General features: G+C 40.7%; 1 protein-coding gene across 1 annotated transcript in view; it reads right to left on the reverse strand.

Annotated features, from left to right (window-relative positions):
• Positions 1-25,944, reverse strand: part of CSMD1 (CUB and Sushi multiple domains 1) — a 2,044,058-nt gene that overhangs the window by 42,355 nt on the left and 1,975,759 nt on the right. Inside the window, exons 52-54 of the mRNA XM_030937494.1 lie at positions 20,244-20,417; positions 5,138-5,311; positions 3,202-3,375 (exon numbers count right to left, since the gene is read on the reverse strand). Of these exons, the coding sequence (XP_030793354.1) occupies positions 3,202-3,375; positions 5,138-5,311; positions 20,244-20,417 (522 nt within the window). The remainder of the gene's footprint in view (positions 1-3,201; positions 3,376-5,137; positions 5,312-20,243; positions 20,418-25,944) is intronic.

Here is a 25,944-nt window from a genome sequence, read left to right on the forward strand (position 1 = left end):
GAAGCCCTTCCTGATAATGTTTCTTTTTAATTATTTAAAGCCAGTATCTCTTGAATGTCCATAGGTTAAAAAAACAACAGTGAAATGCTATTTAAATCTCAGACTTTATACAGAAATTAACACAAAATGGATCACAGACTTCAAAATACATCAAATGCAAAGCGATAGAAAAAATAGAGGAACACATCAAGATCTAGGTGTTGGCAGAGTTCTTAGACTTGACATCAATACCATGACCCATAAAAAGAAAAGATGATAAATTTAAAACTTCTGCTGCTCGAAGGACCCTGTGAAGAGGAGAAAAGTCAAACGAGAGACTGGGAAGAATTTTGCCAATCATATACCTGACAAATGACTATTACTTAGAATAAAGAACTCTTGAAACTCAATCTTAAAAAACAAACAAAAAAATCCAAACTATTCCATTAGGACGTGAGCAAAAGGCATGAACAGACATTTCCTGGTATAGATGGAGATCATCACCAGACAAGGTACTCTCATTGTTAGCCTTCAGGAAACAGCAAGTGAACACCACAGAAAGCTGCCACCGCACATCTATCAAGAAAGCTAAAATAAGACAGAGGGACCGCACCGAATGCTGGAGAGGATGTGGGGAAACTTCATCGCCCACACATGGTCGGTAGGGATGACAGACAGTACCGCCATGCTGCAAAAATGCTTGGCAGTTTCTTATAAAACCAAACTTGCAAATACCATATGTCCCAGTACCATTTATACTCTTGGGCATTTTTCCCAGAGAAACGAAAACTTATAACCACACAAAATCCTGTTCACAACAGCTCATAGCAGCATTGTTTGTGACAGTGAAGTCTGGAATCAACCCAGACATCCTTCAATGGGTAAATGGTGAAACAAACTGTTACATCTATACCATGAAATTCTACTCCACCGAAAACAGGGACTGAATTATTGACATAGGCCACAACTTGGATGAATCTCCGGAGAGTTATGTTGAATGAAAGGGTCCTTCTCAGAAGGCTGCACACCACCTGACTGCACTCATTTATAGAACATTCTTGAAGGGAGAAGGTCAGGTTAGTGGAGAGCAGGTTAGTGGATGCCAGGAATTAAGAATGAGGTTGGGATGTGTGGGTGTGTTTATAAGGGGAGCAAGGTGGATTCTTGTGACAATGGACATTCCCTATCTTGACCACATCAATGTCCATATGCTGGTTGTTCTAATGTCCTCTAAGTTTGCAAGATTCTACCACTGGGCGAAAGTGGGTAGAGGATAAAAAGGACCTCTCTGTATTATACCTGATGCCTGCCTGGGAATCTATAATTATCTCCAAATGAAACATTTTATTATGAATGTATTTACTCATTCAACAGAGAAAAGGAGGACTTTAATGGAAAAAAAAGAGAATTGATGATATTTTATCCTAAGAAAAATAACACGCTGTACATATGATGTAATTTATATGTTCCATATAAACATGTAATTTAATAACTTACCATCTTAAAACGCAATGTTAACATATTTGAGCTCTTTGAGTATTTTTAAAAATGAGAGATTACAAAGGAAATCAGCTTCTTATCAGGATGATGACCCACAAGATCTCCAATGTTAGAATTTCACTGAGATAATGCTGTTACTAAGTAAAGAAACGAAGTACATTGCTAATAGATACACACATGATTGTGAGAAGCCAAGGGCGGAGTGGGGGATGTTTGCCTCTGGAAGTATCAGGCCTAGGCAGTAAACTCAGCTTTGCTCCCTATGGAGTCCTGTGGCCTCCACACAGAGTCACCGCCGGCTCTCTTGAGCTTCAGAGCCTATTTTGCTAGGCCCTGCTCCATACTTCCTAAAACACCACTGCACAGTTGCCAGGCATACAGTTCAACTGCCAAAAAGGTTGAATTATGCTAGAATGAGAACACAGCAGTGTTTTGCATCTCCTCTTATTCCTTGTGATTGTGAAACTAAAGCGAAAGAGATCATTTCAACCCTCATTCTGCACATCAGATATTTCCCATGTAATTATTAAAGGAAAAACAAACACAAATATAATGAAAGAAGAAGAAAAGTTGTAGTTCCGGTGAAATCAGTAACCACGTTCCTCTCTTGGTTTTTACTTTTTGAGGGAGGCCATGTTTGGATAAAATGAAAGCTGTGATTCCAGCAAGCTCACCCTTGTGCATCTGGGACTGACCCACATCCCTGGGCTCTCTAAGGGGGGTGGCTCCCTCGTCTGGTCAGGGGCTGGGGCTCAGCGGAGGCAGGGACACTGGCTTTATCCCCAACCCTGGTTTCCTTTGCTTTTTGCGCTGTGGTTAATCGAGTGAACTGGGGTTCATTCGTGTGTTGGTCAAATCCCAAACATTCTGATCCTGACAGCACTAGCATTTTAGGGAAAATAGAGCTAGAAGTCTTTGCTCAGCCTCTGAGTTTACACCAAGCCCTCCAATTTAGACCTGAACCAGAACTCTGCAGTTGAGTAGCCAACTTCTACACAACTTCTAATCTTTTTTTAAATGACTTGGGTTCCCACTTTGCTATCAGCTTATTTGTAGATAGCTCCTGTGGGAGCCCTAAGGTAAGAGAGGTTCTCGTCAGAGAAAGAGACATTGATACGTTCCTGGCTTTAATTTCATCTTACTACCATAAAAAAATACTTGCCCTTCACACTAAAGTACAATGCACCATCAGTAAGAGAGATGTTTAATGGAAAGTAATTGAAATGAAATCTTAAACATTATGAGCTCAAACATCTAGAAAGGCAACAAAGACAGAACAGAATTTTCTTGGAAGCTCAGATTTAGCCCAGGTCTCTGTGACTATGTTTAAAGAAATGAATCAAAAAATAAATAACTGAAAATTAAAAATAGTAAGAGCTTCGTAAAGACATTCATAAAATTAGAAGCACAACGGCCCCCCCAGTGCTAACTACACAGGGTAGAAATAAACGTGTAAATGAATGAATAAAAAGAGAAATGGAAGATGAGTTATCTTTAAAGGAGAGAATCCTAGATTTTTGTGATTGAACATCTGGCCACAGACAGGAAAAAGCCACGGAGAGCTTTGTGCTTACTCTCGGAAATGCTTTCACACCTGAATGGTGAGAGTTTGCAGAACTCTTGATGCATCGCCCTGGATTCACGGAGACAGCCTCTTTGGTGTTACTGGGCAGCCTACAACACTCTCAGAGCCAAGGGCTCATTCCTGGATGCTTCTCCTACCTCGACACGTGGGCAGAGGGCTACTCCACTGGCCGTTGCTCCGACACTGGGCTCGGGACGCACCCTGCAGCAAATAGCCCGTGTTACAGGTGAAATTCACGACGTCATTCAGGTTGAACTCGCTGCCGTTAGTGAACCCGTGGGCAGGGTTTCCAGGGTGGCCACATGTGATGGCTGTAGAGAGGCAGGTCAACACCATTGTTAAATATCAAACAGGTCATCACCTTCACTTGGGATCATTTACTAAGAAACATGCAGGCATGCTAACTGTATGGGCTGAAGGTTTTCCACTAATCAGGCAGTTTACAGATGGTATTTATATTCGGAAGGGAATACTGGGAGCTAGAACCACAGGCTGACCCTACAGGCTTTTAATATAATTGTGGAAAATAACAAACACCTGCCAAATGCACTTTCTTCATCATCATAATTATTACGTCTCTCTTGAATCATGACAGAATACCAAATGCTTTAAAAATGAAGCAGTGAAAAACAAGAGATGCTAAAAATTCTTGTATTAATCATGAGTTTTGAATATTTTCTCCATACACACCAGCTGAGTTTGCGAAGCCCTCCTTTTGAGACAGTATGGGGATTTGTTTGATACTTTAAATTGTCCATGTATAAATTATTGCAATATCAATTTACACATCATGAAATCAGCAAAATAACTAAGCACACTCAGGTCCTATTTTGTTGAGAATCTCTGTTGTATGAACCTTTGAAATGCAGAGAACTGTCATTATGCCATGCCCCAGATAACAGCAAGACAGATCAGGGAGAGATAGCCATCATTCACCCTTTCAAAAGAAACACACTACAGTCATAAACTGGTGTTTTCTTCCCCATTTATCTTGTCAACAATGTTTTTTCCTCTAAGTAAAGCTTTTACCCTTGAACTTTGTACATTTTTCACAGCACTATTACATATAATCCTTGTCACTGTTTTATTAACATTTCTTTTGTCTAATTCATAGGAAAATACACAATATTTTAGAAAAACAATTGGTTTAAGGGAAATTGGGCAATAAAGTGAGAGTATATTCTAAAAACAGTCAATATTTATCTCTGAAGTTATGTAGTTCAACGTTGATCATTCATTACATGTAATTTTACCTCTTTCTATTTTTTTTTGTGTGTTTGGAAAACAGAGTCTTGCTCTGTCGCCCAGGCTGGGGTGCAGTGGCGTGATCTCTGCTCACTGCAACCTCCATCTCCAGGGTTTAAGCAATTCTCCTGCCTCAGCCCCTTCTAGTAGCTGGGATTACAGGTGTCCACCAGTATGGTGGACTAATTTTTGTATTTTTAGTAGAAATGGGGTTTTGCCATATTGGCCAGGGTGGTCTTGAACTCCTGACCTCAGGTGATCCACCTGCCTTGGCCTCCCAAAGTGCTGGGATTACAGTTGTGAGCCATTGCGCCCGGCCAGTTTTACCTCTTTCAAGTAAAAGAAAGAGTACTTACAAAACTCCCTGTATTCTTGACGAAACAATGACAAAAATACACGTAACATGGATGAGGCAGGGAGTGGCGCTGTTTCTAAGACTGCAAAGCTGCCCAGCAGACCCCAGACCCTGCACCTCCACCCTCCTACAATCAGCTTTTCTCTCCACCCAGTTTATCCTGTGATAATATCAGGGCGGAGGAATCCACGACACTATTTAGCCAGGGATCCATTGAAAATGGATTAATAAGCAAATTAAATGTGGAGTCAGGAAAAGAAGTTTGAAGGGAAGAAAACGGGAAGGAGATCCAAAAAAAAAGAAAGCGTGCACATGACAGCTCTCCCGTTCTCTTTCTTTGTACAGGCAAAACTGAAAGTTCGCTGTTCTGTTTCACAGTGAAGATTAAACAGGTGTGTATTGTGACCCAATAACCAAAGACACTGTGGCAAAAGGAAGCATCTGATGAATTCATCCACAAAGAGCGCACTTACGGACACAGACAGGCGTCTGTCCAGACCACTTGTGGTCTTGCAGGCATATCCTCACGGAAGTTCCCACGAGCCGGAAACCAGGATTGCACTGGTAAACCACAGTGTCTCTGTAACTGAAACCATCTCCACTAATGTGACCATTCACAATTGGGTCTGGGGAACCGCAGTGGCCAGCTAAAAGCATAAAACCAATATTAAAATTTAGAGTGTTTGTCATTTATAAAAGTAGTACCTTCATAACTCACTTTTATTATCAAGTCAATAACAGTATTAAAGGCACAACTTATTGAAATCTTTCTCTTCACATATATATGTATACTTCTAAATCGTTTTTCTTTTTATCATTTTTTTCAGAAATTGTAGATAAAATAATATTTCTAATATGAAATGGTTTGTATTTTCCTAGTTGTGATTTTCCCATCTATTCATTTCATTTATTTTGCTTACCTGTATTCTGTTATTTACCTTGTTATACTATTTTCAAATCAAAGCAAAAAGTAAAGAAGGAATTCTTGGAATTAGTATGAACAGGGCTTCTTAACCTATTGATTATGGGTAGTTAGGAGACTGGTGAGGAGGGCTTCTAATCTGACACACTAGAAAATCAAATTACCTGTGAAATTCCAAGTGGAAAGACAGGGATCAGAGAATAACTTCAATGTGAATTATGAAAATCTGAGTTACGAGTGAACCGATGTCTGGGTAAAAATGGCCCGGAATCAGTTGAAAAGAGAAGTCTAGAGTTCGAGGGACAGATGTGCTGAAGTTAGCGTGGGCTTGGGAAAACAGGAGCATGCACAGCTGACGGTTCAGACTAACAGGTGGCAGGGCTTACCCAGAAGCACAGTGAAAGAACAGGAAGAAGGGCAGGATTGGGGCAGGCGTCTTTACTTAAGGGGAGACAGAATGTCTGTGTAGACAGTAAAACAATTGACAAACATGGCATTGAAAGAGCTTTACTAACAGAGCTTCCACATGGAGAAGGATCCTCTGACATTATTCCACTCCCCCCCACCTTTTTTATTTTTATTTATTTTTATTTTTTAGACAGGTTCTTGCTTTGTCACCCAGGCTGGAATGCAGTGGTATCATCATGGCTCACTGCAGCCTCAAACTCTTGTGTTCAAGTCATCCTTTGGCTTGAGCCTCCTGAAGAGCTGGGACTACAGGTACGCGCCACCATACCTGAGTAGTTTATTATTATTATCAGCAGCAGCAGCAGCAGCAGCAGCAGCAGCAGCAGTAGTAGTAGTAGTAGTAGTAGTAGTAGTAGTAGTAGTAGTAGTAGTAGTAGAGACAGGGTCTCATTATGTTGTTTAGGCTGGTCTTCAACCCCTGAGCTTAAGCAATCCTCCTGCCTCAGCCTCCCAAAGTGCTGGCATGACAGGTGTGAGCCACCACAACTAACCATTTTATTACCTTCTTTTCCGTCTCCTTCTGCCTCTTTACTGCTCTCACTTTTCTTTCTTTCCTCCAACTTCTCCTTTTCTCTCTCTCCCTTCCTCGCATATATGGAAAGGGTATTCTTATTAAATCAACAAAATATAAAGGCTTAAGGGTAACTTACATGAACGGGACCTGTGTTACACCTGGGGTTTGGATTCACAAGAGAAAACATTCGCTGTGAGTTCCTAAATAATCATCTTTGTCACTGTCCTATAGTTGCATCAACATTTATTTTGCTTAATTCACAGGAAAATAAAGAATAAATCAGACAAACAATTGGTTTAAGAGGAATTTTGCAATAAAGTGAGAGTACACCCATTCTAAAAGTAATAGTCAATATTTATCTTTGAAGTTATAGAAAGGAACTTATCATAGGGAAACAGCTACAGAAGCCTGGGGTCCATGCAGAATAGCAAGGCGGAGATTTTCCCTGCCCACTTATTTCCCCAACAGGGAACACAGCCAATGATGCTCCACACAAGTTCCTGCACACCCAGATTTGAGAAATTGCAAAATTGTTGTCATACTCCTTTGGGATTAAGTGTACCCTTCTAGGGAAAGTTAAAATCATAATCTATATTTCTGCTTAAGATAAAGTTTAGAAACATTGTGTTCTCCTATTTTGGAGAACAAATTTATTATTAGAAAGGTAACATTGCAGAGGAAAGAGAGAAAGGAGAATCTGATCTTTGCCTCAACTCGTAGAAGAGGTTAGATCACAAAAAGCCAGGCTAGATTTGGCTAATTTTACTGCATTGGCAGGTATTCCAGTCAATCGGATCAATAAGTCAGTTCTGGGGATCTGTCCCAATCACTCCCACACATGAGACTTGATACAAGCAGAGAAGGTGGATGAGGGTGAATGTTGTCCATATTTTGAAGACAGACCCCCTGAAGCCGCAAGTGTTACCAAAGGCACAGAGGACACTGGCTCTGAAGGTTCCCCCTTTCCAGACACTGTCCTTTGCACAACATGCTCTGTCGTGCATGGGGAAGACAGAGCCATCATTCCAATCCTAGAGACAGGGAGACGAGGACTGGTGAGAGCCAGAGGAGCCCATAAGCCCAGCACAAGAGATCCCAGCCATTTCTGAGTTGAGGCATAGAATAGCCAGTTTTTAGAAACACACAATAAAATGACACCAACAATTCCTTTTTGGGATTACTTCTGAAGCCTGGAACTACTCCAAGAGGAGGGGACTTGAGACCAAAGGGAACAGTGATGTGAAGAGGGGTGCGTTTTAATAGATTCTCTCTCATTTTAGATAATCTGTTCAGGCCTCATTCTTGACTTAGACAAACATGACTCCTTTGAAACCTTACTATTTTTCTAAACTGAGTTTTTCATAAGTGCACATAGTTTGAAGTTGCAGTCTTCTTTGGGAACCTGGCAAACAAGTACTTGTAATGGTCAAGGAAGCACCTGTGTACTCTAGAAATCAGGCAGGAAGCCTGACAGCCATGATTGTAAATAGAGATTCCCAACAGCAACTCCTCTCTGACACATGGTCATTTCAGTTCTCTGAGGAATTGGCACCAAATGCCTAAAGAAAACAGAGGATGTCCTTCAAAAACATTTCATTTTACCTCCTTGCTTGATGAAAAAAAAGTTATGTATCAGCAGGATTGCTGAGTATCTAAGCTTGCTAATATGGAACAATTATTTCTTCAATGTGGCTTCCCATTTTGAAACAAGTAGATAGCAATCTGGTTTTCACTTCTTTTCACTGTCCAGCCATCAGTTAATTCTGTTTTAAAACATTCAAAATCTTAGACCAATTGTAGGTTATTACAACTAGAGGATAACCACACAATATTACTCACAGAATACAATTTAACCCAAATTTCAATGATATTATGTCAATATGTTGAGGAAGGGAAAATTGCATTAGGAGGAATTTGAACTTAATGAATTTTGGGCTCTATTTTAAATTTAAGATTCTATTCGTCTACGATAGTATTATTCTAGATGCTTTGTATGTGAGTTACTTTTCCTTTTAATATCTTTAATGTAGTCTTGGTTTTGAGTCATCTACACAAAACCTAGAAAGCCTCTCTCTCTTTCATCAGAATGAAATGTAATATGTTCATGCTTCTCTGCAGTGTCTCTAACATATTAGTCACTCACTGAGTATTTGTTTAAATGAATAGAAATAGAATAACCTCACTACTGGGCAGTCTTGCTCTGTTGCTCAGGTTGGAGTGCAATGGCACGATCTTGGCTCACTGCAAGCTCCACCTCCTGGGTTCACGCCATTTTCCTGCCTCAGCCTCCCAAGTAGCTGGGACTGCAGGCGCTCACCACCACACCCAGCAGCTAACTTTTGTGTTTTTAGTAGAGACGGGGTTTCACCGTGTTAGCCAGGATGGTCTCGATCTCCTGACCTCGTGATCCGCCCGCCTTGGCCTCCCAAAGTGCTGGGATTACAGGCGTGAGCCACTGTGCCCGGCCAAATTCATATGATTTTTAATCCAATGTATATAGATAGATAATGTAAATATATCCTCATGGAATTGCTGCATTTTCTTTTGGCTCAAGCATGAATTAACAATTCAATTACTACCATACTTTACGAATTTTACATTTTAATTCTTCATTTTCTCCATGCTGAGGACAGGTATGACTGTGGATGGGGTAATTCACCAACTGCTTAAAATTGTTGAGAGAACCAGTGACAGAACCAAGAATGCAACGGTCTGCTCCGGTGACTCCGTTTTACGCACTATACTACAAAACATGTCATCGGAATAAGAATACCGTGGCCAGGCGCAGTGGCTCACACCTGTAATCCCAGCACTTTGAGGGGCTGAGGTAGGTGAATCACCTGAGGTCAGGAGTTCAAGACCAGCCTGGCCAACATAGTGAAAGTCCGTCTCTCCTAAAAATACAAAAATTAGCCAATCGAGGTGGCACATGCCTGTAGTCCCAGCTGCTTGGGAGGCTGAGGCAGAGGAATTGCTTGAACCTGGGAGGCAGAAGTTGCAGTGAGCTGAGATTGTACCTCTGCACTCCAGCCTGGATGACAGAGCAAGACTCTGTCTCAAAAAATAATAAAAACAATAATAATAATACCACCATGAAACCTCAGAACCACTGAGGTGTTATATGTATGGACTCTGCAGTACACTGGGTGGGTCCCAGGAATCTCGACGTCTTTCCTGCGTTACAAAGAGCTTCCGTACCCTAAGCTTTGAAAATCACTAGTTTTTCAGTCTACTCTCTTCTGTGTCTGGCAAAAGCTTTGTTACTGTTTGTAATTATAAACTGCTATTATAAAAGCAGTTTTATAATTATAAGACTGCTATTATAAAAAAAGGTGAGTTTTTTTTTAACAATCTTTCTCTAAAATTGGATTTGAAAGAAATAAAATCTACCAAACATTTGAACAAAGCACAGAGACTGGTAGCAAGATGGATGGAATATTGAGTCCATTTTCATAGCAAGGAAACAGAGTATGTCGCAAGCAAAATGTCAGGAAGAAGGCTTGAGGAGGAGGAAAGGCCTAGTTTCTTGATTGGTCAAGATTTGCCTGCAAACTACATTCGTGCCACAGCACTCAGGAGGGCAGAAAGTGGCTGAATTCCCTCTGTGAGGTCAGTTTAGTCTGAAGTTCGTTAGGGACAGACACAAGGGAAACCACTCACTCCATTAACACCCACGCAGTGTGGCCCACACTTAGACCAGGGGAGGCCGCACACCTGCCGTTTATAGAGTTTAACACAGGAGAGCAGGGGCCTCCGCAAGGACAGCCTCTCAAAGCCTTTGTTTCTAGAGTTCCATCTCAATTCCACTGCACAGGTCTTTTAGTGTAAGTTACAAAACACCTTGCTGAGAACAAAAGCTTGTTTTGGCTGTTTGTTTCCAGTAGAGTGAACATTCAGAAACTGGTTCCTTCAGAGCTCCAGCGTGCCCCCCGGGTGACCTATGTTTTCTGGAATGCGGTTCTACCAAGCTGTGTTTTAAAGGAGGAATCTTATTGGTGGACAGGATTTGGCTTTGTTAGCTATGCTATTCGCACTGTTTTTGCAGCACTTGCTTTTGATACTGAAAGGAGTCATGTGGTTTGCAACCTCAAACCACCACACTAACTGTTAGTGGTGACTTTCTAAGTGACGGGCACAAGGTGGACCCTCGAAGAGACCTGAGGTACTTGTTAGCAGATTTACTTTAACATCATAACACACGCAAAGAGTGAGCACCTCAAATGCAAGTACAGCAGGTGAGAGTCTCCGACAAGTACCTAGACCAGTGTGATTTTAGAAATGGGTTCCCTGATTTGGAAATGTAATAAAGTTCCACTGTTTCACTTCTCCTGCAGAAACCCCATATACCAGTGGGAATGTGGCCACAATGTCTCCCATGACAGAGGACAGACCTGGAGCCCTGCATTCTTTGGGGAGGAATCAGCTCCTTCCATTGGAACCGCAGGATCTCTCCCCTCTCACTAGGTCTCCCACACACGCACTTTTCCCCCCAGAGGATCCTACTTGAAGGTCACCTCTTCAATGTGCAGGTTTGTAGCAGTACAAATACTAAATATTGGTCTGGGGATTAGAATGGAATCCATTTTCAGAAAATCTATAAGCCAAATATTCAACCTCAGTATTTGCTTTGTGATTATTGGTACTTATTGGTGAAAATAAAATACATACAAATATCCCGTGCCTGTAGGGGAATACAATATGCTTTAGTCTATCTATTCTGTGCAATAACACGGTCTTCGGGCTAAAGTCAGAGTTATTTGGGCAGTAGATTCCAAAGCCAATTTGCAAACTTTTCTTGAGTATTAACAAATGGTCACAAAATGTCAGGTGGATCAGGTTCACTTATAAGCAGGACAAACTATTATTAGCAGTACACATCAACAGACATATTTAAGTCTCTAGATCTGCATATGCTAAAGAAACACATTTGGATATTGATAAATGAGGTGTTATTTTTTTCCCCTCCAAGTGCAATTTCTAGGGGCAATGCTGACCGACTTCGCCCATGCATAGATGTGCATGGTATCACAGTGTGTGGAATTCGTCCAACATGGAGGTATTGGCCTTGCAGAGCCTACCGTACTCTGTACTGTTCATGATAGCATCAAACACAGGCCCGAGTCCTCTGCCACAAATCCATTTGATCAAATCTCTGCTTCACGCATCTTAGTGAATGACAGCTTTTTTAAACCTATTTGGTTTGAAGAAAACCTCAAACCAGGGCCATGATTTGGACTGTCTACCGGGCTTTCAGTAATCTTCCATCTGTTCCTTGTCTCAATGTAGTTCCTGAATATACCACATTTCCACCTTCTTCCCTGGGCCTATCCTGCCTCATCGTCCTAAAGCTTCCTCCGCAGTTTTGCCTGCCGGCGTCACATGTTTCTGTCCCTCAAACCTCAGTCCAAATCCACCGCAGGTGCACATCTTCCACAAACCCCAAAAGAAGAGCTGCCCATTCATACAAGACGCAAAGATCTCCCTTACTTCAGGTTTGTCCTACAATACGAGAGCCTACCTTTGGTGCTGCCTGTTTAAAATACCCAGCCTCCTAGTTTTCTACTGTTTTGTCTGGGATTTAGCAGAAGGCATTCTAATTTTTCCTACGTATGCGTTTCCCCTATTGGAGTGTGAGTTCTGAGTGCAGCACCATGCTCTGTGCGTCGGGACTTAGCTCAAAGCCTGCTCTAGAGTGGGTGTCAGAGTTATCAGATCTTTTCCACCAGCTTGTGGCCCTATCGGTCCAGGCTCTTGTGACCACGTGGCCGTCGAGAGTTCGACCCGACCCCAGCACCTGCTTGTTTCAGGCAAGTCTGACTTCCTTGGGCCTTATTCCACACCTATGCTGTTGACACCACGTTCGCAGCTCTTGCTTTCTGGAATGGCTTTACCCCATGCCTGCTTGCTGGAATTCCACCAAAATCAGGGTGGTTCCCCCCACATCTACTCTTGTATCAGCCTCTAGGTTGCTCCCACTCTCACCTGGATTTCTCAAGTACTTTGCCTATATCTCCCTTTTGCCATTATTTTATTCCCAACTTTTTCTTTCTTTTTTTTTTTTTGTGAGATGAAATTTTGCTCTGTCACTCAGGCTGGAGTGCAATGGCATGATCTCGGCCCACTGCAACCTCCACCTCCCGGGTTCATGCGATTCTCCTCCCTCAGCCTCCCAAGTAGCTGGGATTACAGGTGCCCACCACTACGTCCAGCTAATTTTTTGTATTTTTAGTAGAGGTGAGGTTTTGCTATGTTGGCCAGGCTGGTCTCAAACTCCTGACCTCGTGATCCGCCCGCCTTGGCCTCCTAAAGTGCTGGGATTACAGGCGTGAGCCACAGTGCCCTGCCTATTCTCAACTTTCTATTAATGCTACTTGGTATTTACCTTCTTTATTCCTTAGAGTATAGATTTCATAAAAGAAGAACCATATCTTATTAACCTCTGAATGCTGCACAATAGTTCTTGAGGAACAAGAAAAACAGCATTAAATACTGTTCAGAAATATGACAGAAAAACCCACAGCCGAGAATTTTGCTCTTTATTCCCCAGCCACTGACAATGCATTTGGAAAATCTGAGGACTGGTGTAGGGAGTTTTCCTGACTAACATACAGAACATATTTTACACTTAAGATGCTATAGCAAAGATGCAGGGGGTGGGGGGCAGGGGAGGTGGTGCTAATCTTTATGCTCTAATATTACCTTTCTGCTGTGATATAAGCATTATCATAATCAGTTGTTTTACTAAATATTTTATGTGGATCTTTCCAAAATACAAGGCAATTGAAGAATATATTTAAATTTGATTATCTAAGAACTATGAACAACTACAGTCTAAAAACAGTATTTTGAATCATGTCATCTAGCTATTTTAGCCATATAAATAACCATGATATTGTATTTACAAAACGATTCACCTCCTCATGGTTATAATCATGCAATAAATGCAAACTTATTTCCAACAATAGCAAAAAAATCTAATAAAAAATGATAATGTCCTTTATGTGGGAAATAGCTCAATCTATCACTTATATCTTGAACACTAGAGACTGAAGAGGTAACACAGTGCAGAGAGGATGGATTCTTACGTGCTGAAACGTCTAAATGATGTAAATGTTTTTAAAATATGAATGTGGGATTCTGTGGCAGGAAATCTAGACCACAAACTATAACCTGTTTCTAGTTTGTGTGTTCTCTGTTGGTTTAAGCAAACTACCACAGGGAAGATAAACAGCAGAAAATAATTAAAGGATCAAGTAGACTATAAACTTCCCGGGTGGATTAGCAGGTGCCTGAGAGAGTGAATACCAGGTCCACATTCTCAGTGCATAATTCTGTGGCCTGGGGAGAGGTGTAGCATTACAAAGCACAGTTGGTAAATTAGAGCAGATCCTTGACAATTTACAGAACTCTGGGAGATCCGAGTAATAATGCAGGAGTGATCATGTTGATGAAGGGTGGGCTAAATTTTATAACAGTGTATTCTGATGCACCTGTGCATTACTTTGCTCAAAATCTATTTATAATGATATTTACATGCACACTCCATATTCTCTCAAGGGTTCTTCTTAGAATCTAGACTAGGGACCTAAAACACAGCATGGATTGAGTTCTTGAATATTAGACATAGAAAATCATCTTTCCTTTCCTTAACTACAGCTCTCCTAGAGTTGACATTCTCAAGACTCAGTCTGTCAAAGCTCATCCATTCCCGTGCTTAGCCACTCCAGCTGCAATACTCAAAAAGGATTCCAGCATATTCTCCCATGTTGGAAGTCACTGGAAACAACTAGTATACCAGAATTATGAGTCACGTTGCACATGAAACTGAAGCACAATCTCAGGAAACAGTATTCTTTCTAGTAGCCCCCAAAATAAGCTACAAAATATCTCAGCCACAATTTGGAAAAAAAACAATGTTTTTGTCAAAAAATTTTGCACAAGGATGGAAAAGATAGTGGATCTAGGCTATACAGCCCAAGGGAATTTAATCTAAAGAACCAAAGTGGACGCTGCCTTTTGCATAAAGTCTTTGTTGCCTTGTTGGGAAGATCCATTTGTTTAAAAATACACAAATGAAGGGGGATGTGGGGATTTTTTTACACTGATTCCAAAAGCTCTCTTTCTCTGTACACAGTGCCTGCTTGATATGGTTTGACTGTGTCCCCACCCAAATCTCACCTGAAATTGTAATAATCCCCAGTTGTCAAGGGTAGGGCCAGGAGGAGATGATTGAATCACGGGGCGGGTGTTTCTTTTCTCGTGGTAGTGACTAAGTCTCATGAGATCTGGTGGTTTCATAAAGGGAGTTCCCCTGCACAAGCTCTCTTGCCTGCCACCATGTAAGATGTGTCTTTGCTTCTCCTTTACCTTCCACCATGACTGTGAAGCCTCCCCAGCCAGGTGGAACTCTGAGTTCATTAAACCCCTTTCCTTTATACATTACCCAGTCTCAGGTATGTCTTTCTTAGCAGCGTGAGAACAGACAAATACACTGCTATTACAAACCCATGTGCAATTGAAGTATGCACATGTGATGTCTGCTTCAACCTAGGCCTTGCCTTGGCAGGTATACACAATTAACTTTATGTTTATTTCTTTTTTCCCACCCACATATTCCTGATTAAAATGTATTGATCTCAGCACGGTCTTCATGCTGACTCTACTCCTCAGTCAGGGCTGGCACTGATAGGGAAAACAACTTCCCACAACTAGTTTCTTCCATCTTTCACCTGATAACATTTTAAATATGTGAAAATAGTTATGAAGGACCTGACTTTTCTCTCTGTCAAAGTAATATCAAAAATTTTCCAGCCTGGCGTGTTGCCTCACGCCTGTAATCCCAGCACTTTGGGAGGCCGAGTGGGGCGGATCACCCCAGGTCAGGAGTTCCAGACCAGCCTGGCCAACATGGTAAAATCCCGTCTCTACTAAAAATGCAAAGAATTAGCTGAGTGTGGTAGCAGGTGCCTGTAATCCCAGCTACTTGGGAGGGTGAGGCAGGAGAATTGCCTGAACCCAGGAGGGGGAGGTTGCAGTGAGCTAAGATCACACCACTGCACTCCAGCCTGGGCAACTGAGTGAGACTCATCTCAGGAAAAAAAAAAAAAAATCCAAACAGTCCTCAAAGATCATAGGTACCAGATCCATCACCACAGATACAGAGCAATTCCTCAAGAGCCCACTTAAACTATTAAAAAACTGAATTCATGATTCTGGATATGGGATTTCTGGGTGAACAGAGGATGGGAGGAATCTTATTAATAAGATTCAGCCTGAGCATCGCGTGGGAGCACTCATGGCATATGAGCCTGCTCTTACCCAAACTGCCAAGTTCCCTGCCTGTATACTATGAACTCAGAACTTCCTGTCATCATATACGTTGAAATTATTTTTACTCTGAGAAAAATTTTACATTAATTTTGATTATATTCTTTTGTTTGGCCTATCACGAGAATTTGAGATCCTGAATCCATCATCCAATATTATTTTCACTCTTTCAACTAGAATCATTATTATGCCCTAACTGAAGATAGGAATAAAAATTTTTGATTCAGAAACACCATTTCTGAATAGTGCTTACAAATACCCATCTCATAACAATATTAAACAGAAACAAAATGGATCCAAACTCACATGGTGTCTTGTGAAACTTTATTATTTCTTTGTGAAAATACATTTCCTAAGTTACTTGACGAATATGCTGGGATATCTGCTCTGTATATCATCAAGTCAATTCATGGTTTTGGACAGCTAGCTTCTTTCTCTGTTGTGTGAACAACCACACTAGATATGAGTTTCCCTCTAGGGTTCTTCCTTTCCATAACGTCTCACCAAGAACACTGCCAGTAACTCAGCAGTGTGATTTTTAGTCCCCTCAGCTGGTTCAGATGAAATTCTCCTGGGCAGGAGACACAACTTCCTTGAGAACTCTGAAGTTCTCTTTTATAAGCTTCTTATCTTTGGAGGGTGCCAGTTTCTAATTTTAAAAATGTCCGCCTATAATCCCAGCACTTTGGGAGTCTAAGGCGGGAGGACTGCTTGAGCCCAGGAGTTCGAGACCAGCCTGGGCAATTTAGGAAGACCCAGCATCTGAGTGAAAAAACAAACAAACAAACTGAATAATCATCCATTTTCACACCAGTTTCAAGAACGATTTTGGTTCTTGTTTTAAGCATAATTGAGGCAGCCTTCTTGGGGTTCCTAACACTTCACATCATTTCCAATTTGTGATGGATTGGTTTCTCAAGACACTCTTTAAAAACGCATTTCATTCTCTTCAATATGTCCTGGGACAGTTGTTTTGCTTGAAAATTGAATTTCTTGTAGAAAATCTGGTGTAGCTGTCTCTGTTTCTTTGGGTAATTTCCCCTTTTTTCCTGATTGGGTGATTTGTTGTTGTTGCTGTTGTTGTTGTTGTTTCTTTTTTTTTTTTTTTGAGAGACGGAGTCTTGCTCTGTCGCCCAGGCTGGAGTGCAGTGGCATGATCTCGGCTCACTGCAAGCTCCACCTCCCAAGTTCATGCCGTTCTCTTGACTCAGCCTCCCAGGTAGCTGGGACTACAGGCGCCCGCCACCATGCCTGGCTAATTTTTTGTAATTTTAGTAGAGATGGGGTTTCACTATGTTAGCCAGGATAGTCTTGATCTCCTGACCTCATGATCCGCCCGCCTCAGCCTCCCAAAGTTCTGGGATTACAGGCATGAGCCATAGTGCCCGGCCTGGTTTTTTACAGTCATAGTTTTGGGGGATGTTTTGTTTTGTCAAGGGGTCATCTTTTTTAGTGTTAAAGTCATGATTATATAGATTGTTTTCAGAATTTAAAAAAATATATCCTTACTAACTGCCTCTGTAGTACCAGTCATTTCCCCACTACAACTATCTCGTTTACTCCGGCATGGGGTTTCCTCCAGATGAACCTGACGGTTACTCAAGGACTTTTAGCTTGGTGGAAACCCAGAGTGATTTTCAAAAGGGCCATAGTCATGGAAACAGGGAAAGGGTTAATTCAATAACAAGTTAAGAGATGGAAGAAAAGCAATAGCAAGACTGATATGCGAGAGCACATCAGCATCCTGGCAGTACAGGATGAAGGACACAATTAACCAGGTAGAACTAAGGCACAAAGACCCTTGCACCTGCCCCATGCATGCACCTCCAGATGGGACTAATCCAGGTTCCAGAGCTCATTTCATTTCTAGTTAACACAACACACTCTTTCTTAGGGTCTGGATTAGCATGACAGTATTCTCGGTTTTACCATGTTGGGCAAATTCTTCACTTCTCTATGCTTTCTTTCTTATCTGCAGGTCAAAGGAATAAGCACTTACTGTATGTTCTAATCAGATAAATCTCACAAATGCCATGTGCATTTTAACTCATCAATCAATATCATCATTTATAATCATTGTCTCCAAATATGGCACCTAGTTGATATTTGGATTATGGAGGTATCCAATTGCTTCTATTAAATATTTGTGTAGATTTAGGATTGCAGCCTCTGTTCCCTTCATCTATCTTAGAGTTATATAATCTACTTAAGCAGTATCATCTCTGTTCTCCTACCTTTTTACTCACTCATCCCTATTTTCCTCTGAGTCTCACATACAACTTTATGGTTTCTTGTGGACATACGTTTTTGCTGAGTTCCACATGCTGTCACCCCCCCCGCAAAAGATGTCTTTGGTAAAGGGATATGCTTCATTACCATGCTTCACACACTATGAATCTCAACCCTTCCAGTTACAGTGGTAGCCACAAAACTATATTTATTAACTTTCAAAATATTTGTGCTAAACGAATTACCCATGGTTTATCCATTAGTATTTACACATGTATGTGCCATTTCTAATCTTTTTTCTATTTTTTTCCCTTTAACTACTCTATGTCTCTTCCAATTTTATTATTCCTTATATGCTGTATCCAATATCTACAACACAAATGTTTTATACATTATAACCTGGGCATTTCTCTTTTCCTTATTTTCCTCTGAGCAAATAGACTCATTGATGAGCAAATCATCTTTCAGAAGCTTCGAAAATGTATTGCATAGCACTGAGGCATGTTTGGGGGCATCTCTAGGCAGCCAACTATTCAACATGTATCTCATCCTTTCTACTCCAAAGCCTTAACTTTCAAACAGAGGAATAACACAAGATAGATAAAGGCTTATCAGGGATCAATAAGCCCCAAGCTGACCCATCATTTAACAGTTATATAAACCGAATGTGTCACTTAAACTCCCAAAGCAACAATGAAGGCCTTTCCTGCATCCTGAATTGGTAATGACCAAAAGGATGAGATTTGGGATGTTTGTAAGCAGTAGAGCAGCAATCAAGTGTAAGTTACTATTCATTTTCATGTTTACAATTACTAACAGAGATGTGGTACATACTGTTAGACATAAGTGTCTTGGACCACCTAGTTCCCACCCGGTAGGACTTGATTCCTTGAGAGGACCAAGCTCCAGACAGAAGAGCTAGTCCACACCAAAGCTGCCTAAAGTAGAGTGCTGTTCCATAGCCAGCCAATTTCAGAAGGATATTTGGGAATGCATGGAAACTCCCAGAAGGACTTGTGACTCTGTACATGAAGAAGCATACATAGTCCAAGGAAATGTCATTGCCTACTGAAAACTGTAATGAGGACACCCAACAACAGACACATCTACACACACTCATATATATAACTGTGTTCAATAATATATAATGCACGAAATATATTCAATAATACACTAGAGAGAGCAAGAAAGAGTGAAGAAACCACGCGGCATTCATGTAAGTCCTGCAGTAATTTTAAATAAGTAGCTAATGTTTCACAGACAAGTGTGAGAACCTCTTTTTGGTGGCTGGTTTTTCTCTAGGGTCACTACCTTCCTTTCATTCTGTTTCTTCAGATTCTCCCAAATGAAAAGAAGAACAGGTTTTGCTATTTGGAGTTTACTGGGCCTGGCTTAGTTCCTGAAGTGATCCTAGCCCATGAGATTCAGAAGCTTAAAGCTTCCAGTTTCTATGAGTGATTAAAAAAAAAAAAAAAAAGAAGAAGAAGAACATGGAGAAGGTTCAGAAGAACCAAAAGCAGGTAAGGTATTTTACAAATGACTAGGAGACCTACTAAGATCACTCTTTAGTAACAGTGGTTCTTTAAACAGCTTATTCAAGATTTTTCATACATTTATTCAAAGCATCTTCCAGTGGAAACCTTTTTCAATTTATTTTTTAAAATTATGCAGAATATTTTAAGTTTTTAAAAAAAGAAGACCAAATTATTGTAGACATGGAACATTTTAAATAATTCACTGTACTTATGTCAATTTGGATGAATATAACTTCAATTCGTTGACATAATTAAAAAATTTTTTAAAACATAAAATGTACAGTATTTTTGAAATTCATTTTTGTGTGTCCTAAAATCATCATGGCATTTGAGTGTAGGTATATTCTCAGCACTCTTGTAAGATTGCCTCTGTGGCACTTAAGACAATATATTTCATTTATTGCTCAGATTAAAAACAAATCCCTGTAGATACCCAAAGAAAAAAATTACTTTCAGAAGTGCAGCATTTCGACCCCAGGTAGGATTTCAGGCATTATAGCAAGAAGTCATATGTGTTACACAGCTGTAATCTATTTCTAAGGTTTATTTGAATTAAGTAAGTGCCAGAACATAGATGAATTTACCCAGACATCGAGTTTCGGTGCCACTCCAGAGCCCATTTGCCAAGCACTCTCTGACGTGAGATCCCACAAGTGTGTAGCCGGTGTTGCACGTAAATATAGCTGTGGCCCCATAAACTGTCAACGTTCCAATCTTGTTGCCATTTGGGGGAAAGGAAAGAGTTCCACACGAGATAACTAGAAGGAAAAAAAAAATAAAGTGAACATCAATTCAGTTATGCAGATTACTCCTGTGCAAAACAAAAACAAACAAAAAACACTATTTTTAGTCTTAATTTTCACTAAGAACATGGTTGAGAGATGTCTGCTTAGGGCTGGATAGACCAGTCACCTAAGAACCTTAATTTTCCATCTTTATGCTCCTGAAACAAAAACCTCAAAGCTCAAAGTGGATTCCAAAACATTCTAGATTCTCCAATTACCCATTAATGTTTGTTGTTGCTGTTGAGATGGAGTCTTACTCTGTTGACCAGGTTGGAGTGCAGTGGTGCTATCCTGGCTCACTGCTACCTCTACCTCCCAGGTTCAAGTGATTCTCCTGCCTCAGCCTCCTGAGTAGCTGCGATTATAGGCGCCCGCCACCATGCCCAGCTAATTTTTGTATTTTTAGTAGAGACAGTGTTTTGCCATGTTGGCCAGACTGATCTCAAACTCCTGACCTCAAGAGATCTGCCCATCCCGGCCACCCAAAGTGCTGGGATTACAGGCATGAGCCACTGTGCCTCAACCCATTAATGTTGTTTTTATTTTCATCCTGACAGGTATAGCTGAACCGTTCTTGAAAAAATATACAGTATACAAAGTGTAAATGCAGAAGTGTATCTATCAAACAAATTGTCTATCTCTCTACCTTTCTGTCCATATCAATCCCAAGAATTACATAGTAGTAATTACTAGAAGCCTCATGAGCCTATCAGGAAATAAGGAATACCAATTTTCTTTACCAAAGCCAACCAGCTGAGATAAAGTAGTGTGATATTCAAATCCAGGACTTCTGACTGCAATAGCAGTGCTCAGTTTGTTCTTTTAGTTACTTGCATAATTTGTTGGGATCATGAGCTCTGTAAGAATGCTGACTACAAAGGGCATTTGGTGCCTTTCCATAAATTAAAATGTGCATACAAACTAGGCCTTAAGTGGGCATCAATGCTGTGACTCTATGTCCTATGTTTACACCTGCTGTCCCAGCACAGTTATTGATCGTGTCCTTTTTCACCCATGAAAATACTCCAGTTTGGGAAATAAGTTAATGGTCACCCTCATTATATATTCTTACTACACCACTGAAATCTTGGCTCTTCAGATCCATAAACACTTGAGCACAGAAGATCACAGCATCTCAGGGAAGGGAGGAACTCACAAGGTTATCCAGCCCAACCTATCTTCAGAGGCTGGAATAGGTTTTAAACAGGTAAGAATGAAAGTGTTCGAAAAGCTATTCAAAGCAAGTGTTAAGAGTGCTACGTGAGCACTGATGTGTAGGTGCCTCGCTGCAGACTGCAGTGGCAAACACTGAGTCCTTCCTCATTCACAGTAAACCATAAGAAGCAGTAAAACACAGTGAGGAAGAACAGAGATTCTGGCTGCAGGCTACTGAGGGTCAGGCCTGGTTCTGCCAGACATGAGCCAAGCAGCACTGGCCAATTTTCTAAGTCTCTGGGCCCTGTTATGGGTTGATAACAGCTCCCACTGCACAGGCTTGTGCATTAGATTCAAACAGAAGCCATCCCTTGCACATAAGCAGGCTCAATCAGGGTTAACAATGAAATTATAAATCTGGACATATTCAGTCAATTGATTCAAAAGTAGAAAAACCTTTAGAGATAATTCAAGTGAGGAAAATAAAATTACGCATGTACCACTAAGACCAGCCCTTTTGTTGTTGTTAATGGAAAGAGTCTTGCTCTGTCGCTCAGGCTAGGGTGCAGTGGTACAGCTGTAGCCCCAGCAGTAGCCCTGACCTCCTAGCTTCAAGAGATCCTTCTGCTCAGCCTCCCAAGTAGCTTGGGGCATGGGCACCAGCACGCTCAGCCATTTAAAAAAAAATTTTTGTAGAGGTGAGGGTCTCACTGTGTTGTCCAGGCTTGTCTGGAACTCCTGGGCTCAAGTGAACCCTCCCACCTGGGCCTTCCCAAAAGCCCCAGACCTTTTAATTAAGCTGTCTTTACTCCATGATATGATAGCACAACCCAGGCTCTATTTCAAATGTTCAGACAGACACAGCCAGACTCAGTGTTTTCTATGGGGGGGCTCTACCAGAAATTGGGAGGTCCAGCTCGAGAGTGCATCATGACCAGCACATTACTGTTATTGAGACAGCCTCCATGGTTTATATGGTTTATTGGTTTTGGGGATTGCTAAACTATTACAGTGTCATACTACATGCATTTAGTAATATGCTAATATGTTTGCTCTACCAAATGTCAATGAATTCGAGTAGGATTTAGATTTTTACAATTTGTTATGAACTTTTCATTAAGCCTTTTCCCAAACACTGTGAACTTCTCCTTGAACTATGATATTTAAAGATCCATTTTTAGCAACTTAAGATAACTGAATCTTGTCTTGAAACTTCCATGCTTGTCAGAAAAACGTTAAATAACCATGAGGTCTGAGTCGAATTCCTCTTGGAGGTTTCTGCATACCTTCGCCTTCCATGGTAGAGCAGCAAAAAGACCTCCCTCTGCTCGTACAGCTGTTTCTATTCTTGAAGCCTCTGTTAAAAATACTCTGGTGACAAAACTATTTTAAGTGTGTCATCTAACAAGATTTACTCAATTGTAAAGAAGAAGTAATGAGGCAACATTTTAGCTTTTCAGTAGCTAAATAATAGAATTTCAGACCAAGGGTTTCCTTGTATGGTAGTAAACTCAATGCATTAATAAAGATAGCAGCAATAACTCAGAAATCTTGCCTGATTGAAAGGGGGAAGCCCCTCACTACTAAAAATAGGCTTTGTCATACACCAAAGGGAAAGCCTTATTTTTATGTTCTTTTTCCTCTCAAGTTTCTAAAAATGAATTTCTTAAGTTTGCCTTTTTTTTTCATTTCATTCAAAGTGTGTCCATGCTCACAGTCTGCAGTGTTTACTCTGAACTCTGGGAGCAAGTCTTTGCACACACAAGACACTCGGCTGACAGCATCCAGAATGCGCCTGCAATCCCACAACATCCCGAATGCACCTGTAATTCCACAGCATCCAGAATGCACCTGCAATCCCATAACATCCCGAATGCACGTGTAATCCCACAACATCCCAAATGCACCTGCAATCCCACAACATCCCGAATGCACCTGTAATCCCACATCCACAGCGTGTTTTCTCACTGTCCCTGGGGATTCTGAGCCACTTGCCTCTGTTCCCACAGGAAAGTCTCTTTTTTGTCTTTCCTTCAATTCTATTATTATATTCATGTTGAAATATATCTACTTAAAAAAAGTTGTATTGTGACATACCAGTTCTCATACCTATGAGGACAGCACTCCTATCAGAAATATGAATATTACTTATGAGTGTGATAAATAAACATAAACTCAAGAGTAGGTCTTTTCAAATACATTCTAGCTGAAAAAAAAAAAAAAAGCCAAATGAACACTCAGACCTCCATGAAGAATAAACAGCTGGGAATATGTCAGCAGGCAGGGGCTCTTTTCCATGAATAAAAGGTTCAGTGGACTCTCAATGGTTGTTTGCAAATACACGAAGGCACTTTGTGTAGACCAGAGTCAGGAATTGTTTTATTAGGCCTAGAGGAATACAGTCACCATCAATCACTGGATATAAGTCACATAGGAAGCCTCGCTCAAAGTGAAATGTTCAAACATGAAATCAGCTGTCTCTGGGGCAAAGAGCTGTCATGAGAGTTATTTGATGTTAGCTGGGCATTTACTGGTGAGAATAGTATCAGGAAAATCCAACTGTAGGTAGTCCTGAGTGATATCCGATGTCCACTCCAGCAATGGATCGAAATGACAATGTCTACTCTGTGATTTCCTCGGATATAGATGAAATACATCTGCTGATAAACACAGGCTCCCATAAGTTTAATGATCAATCCAGGCCTGTCTCTAGTAACAAACAGGAGATCTTCAAAGACCAGCCCAGAGACAAAGACAGCCCAGAATTTAGGCCGTGTTCTTTGAGTATCTACAATATTACAAAATTCCAGTGTAGCTCACTAAGTCAGTATGTGTGTATAAAATTAAAAATGCAAAAATAAGTTTTTGTGATTATGGATTTCTGTGATACATGTTTTTCTTTTTAAATATGTACAATAAATCAAACAATAAATAAACGTAATAAGAAAAGAAAAGGAGCCTTCCACTTGTATAAAGACATTGTGCTAGGAAGGTGTGTAGGCACCTCTAGATATTAAATTTTAATTTTCTATTATTGTTTCTTGAAGGACAGGACTGCAGAGCTCACTGTTTAAGGGTGAGACTATGGTCTCTGTCCATTAACTTGTGGAGACCTGGGTTTTTCTCTAGGGTCATATTAGAATACCCTGGAGTTAGAATAACACAAACCCTTCAAAAAGCAGTGAATTTCTCAGCTGATTCCACAGTTGTTATGAATGTGATTAGTAGGTGGTCAAGGCTCACCTCTTCATCTGGAGCTACCTGGACAAGCAGACAGGGAAATTCTAACATTTCCAGCTCCTAAACAAATAAGTGACTGAAAAGAAGTAAGTTCTGGGAGATCTTACAGCAGGGCCACTCTAAGATGAACCCTGGGGAGTCAAAAAAATAAATAAACAAAAAGGGAAAATGCCTGCTTCTTAGCTGCAGCAATGACTTGGGTGATGCTACCCTTGAAGATTCTGTTGGTCCTGATCCAATACAACACAGAGAGTGACACTGTATTTCTTCTGCGAAGACGCGACCACGGTGTGGAAAATTGGCCTTACAAAAATGTGTCATATGCATTACTTTTAATTAAGAAATTAAATTATGTTTTAATTTCCTGGGGTTTACCACACACGTATTTAATAGTAAATTATACTTTTACCAGGATTCATGGTGTGGTGTGTGTGTGCTGGCAAAGTAGGAAACGTGACAGATAAATGTAATTTAAGCATAGCATGAAATTAAAATGTGTTACAGCAAAAATGAAGTAATGTGTTTATTGATTTGTTTTTCTTATAGATCTCAGAAAATAATGTTTACATTTTAACTTTTTTTTCGGGGGGGTGTGGGGCAGGGACAAAGTATTGCTCTGTCACCCAGGCTAGATTGCAGTGGTGTGACCTCAGCTCACTGCAACCACCACCTCCCGGGTTCAAGCAATTCTCCTGCCACGGCCTCCCAAGTAGCTGGGATTACAGGTGCATGCCACCACACCGGGCTAATTTTTGTATTTTTTAGTAGAGACAGGGTTTCACCATGTTGGCCAGGCTTGTCTCAAACTCCTGACCTCAGGTAATCCACTTGCCTTGGCCTCCAAAAGTGTTGGGCATGAGTGAGCCACCACGCCCAGCCTACATTTTAAGTTTTTAAAAATTATGTTTTTCACTTTCTTTTGGGGGAGCGAAGTTTTAAAGGTGGTGTAATTCTCACCACTATATTGCCTGTGTTTTCTCTGATATTATTAAGTGACTTTCAAGAGAGTAGATGGTTACCATATTGAGGAACTCAATATTTGTTCCAAGTAAATAAAATCAATAATATTGAATATTGCACTAAAGCTGGTTGTGAACAATACATA

The sequence above is a fragment of the Rhinopithecus roxellana genome, chromosome 9 (assembly GCF_007565055.1).
Source record: "Rhinopithecus roxellana isolate Shanxi Qingling chromosome 9, ASM756505v1, whole genome shotgun sequence".
Classification (NCBI taxonomy): Eukaryota; Metazoa; Chordata; class Mammalia; order Primates; family Cercopithecidae; genus Rhinopithecus; species Rhinopithecus roxellana.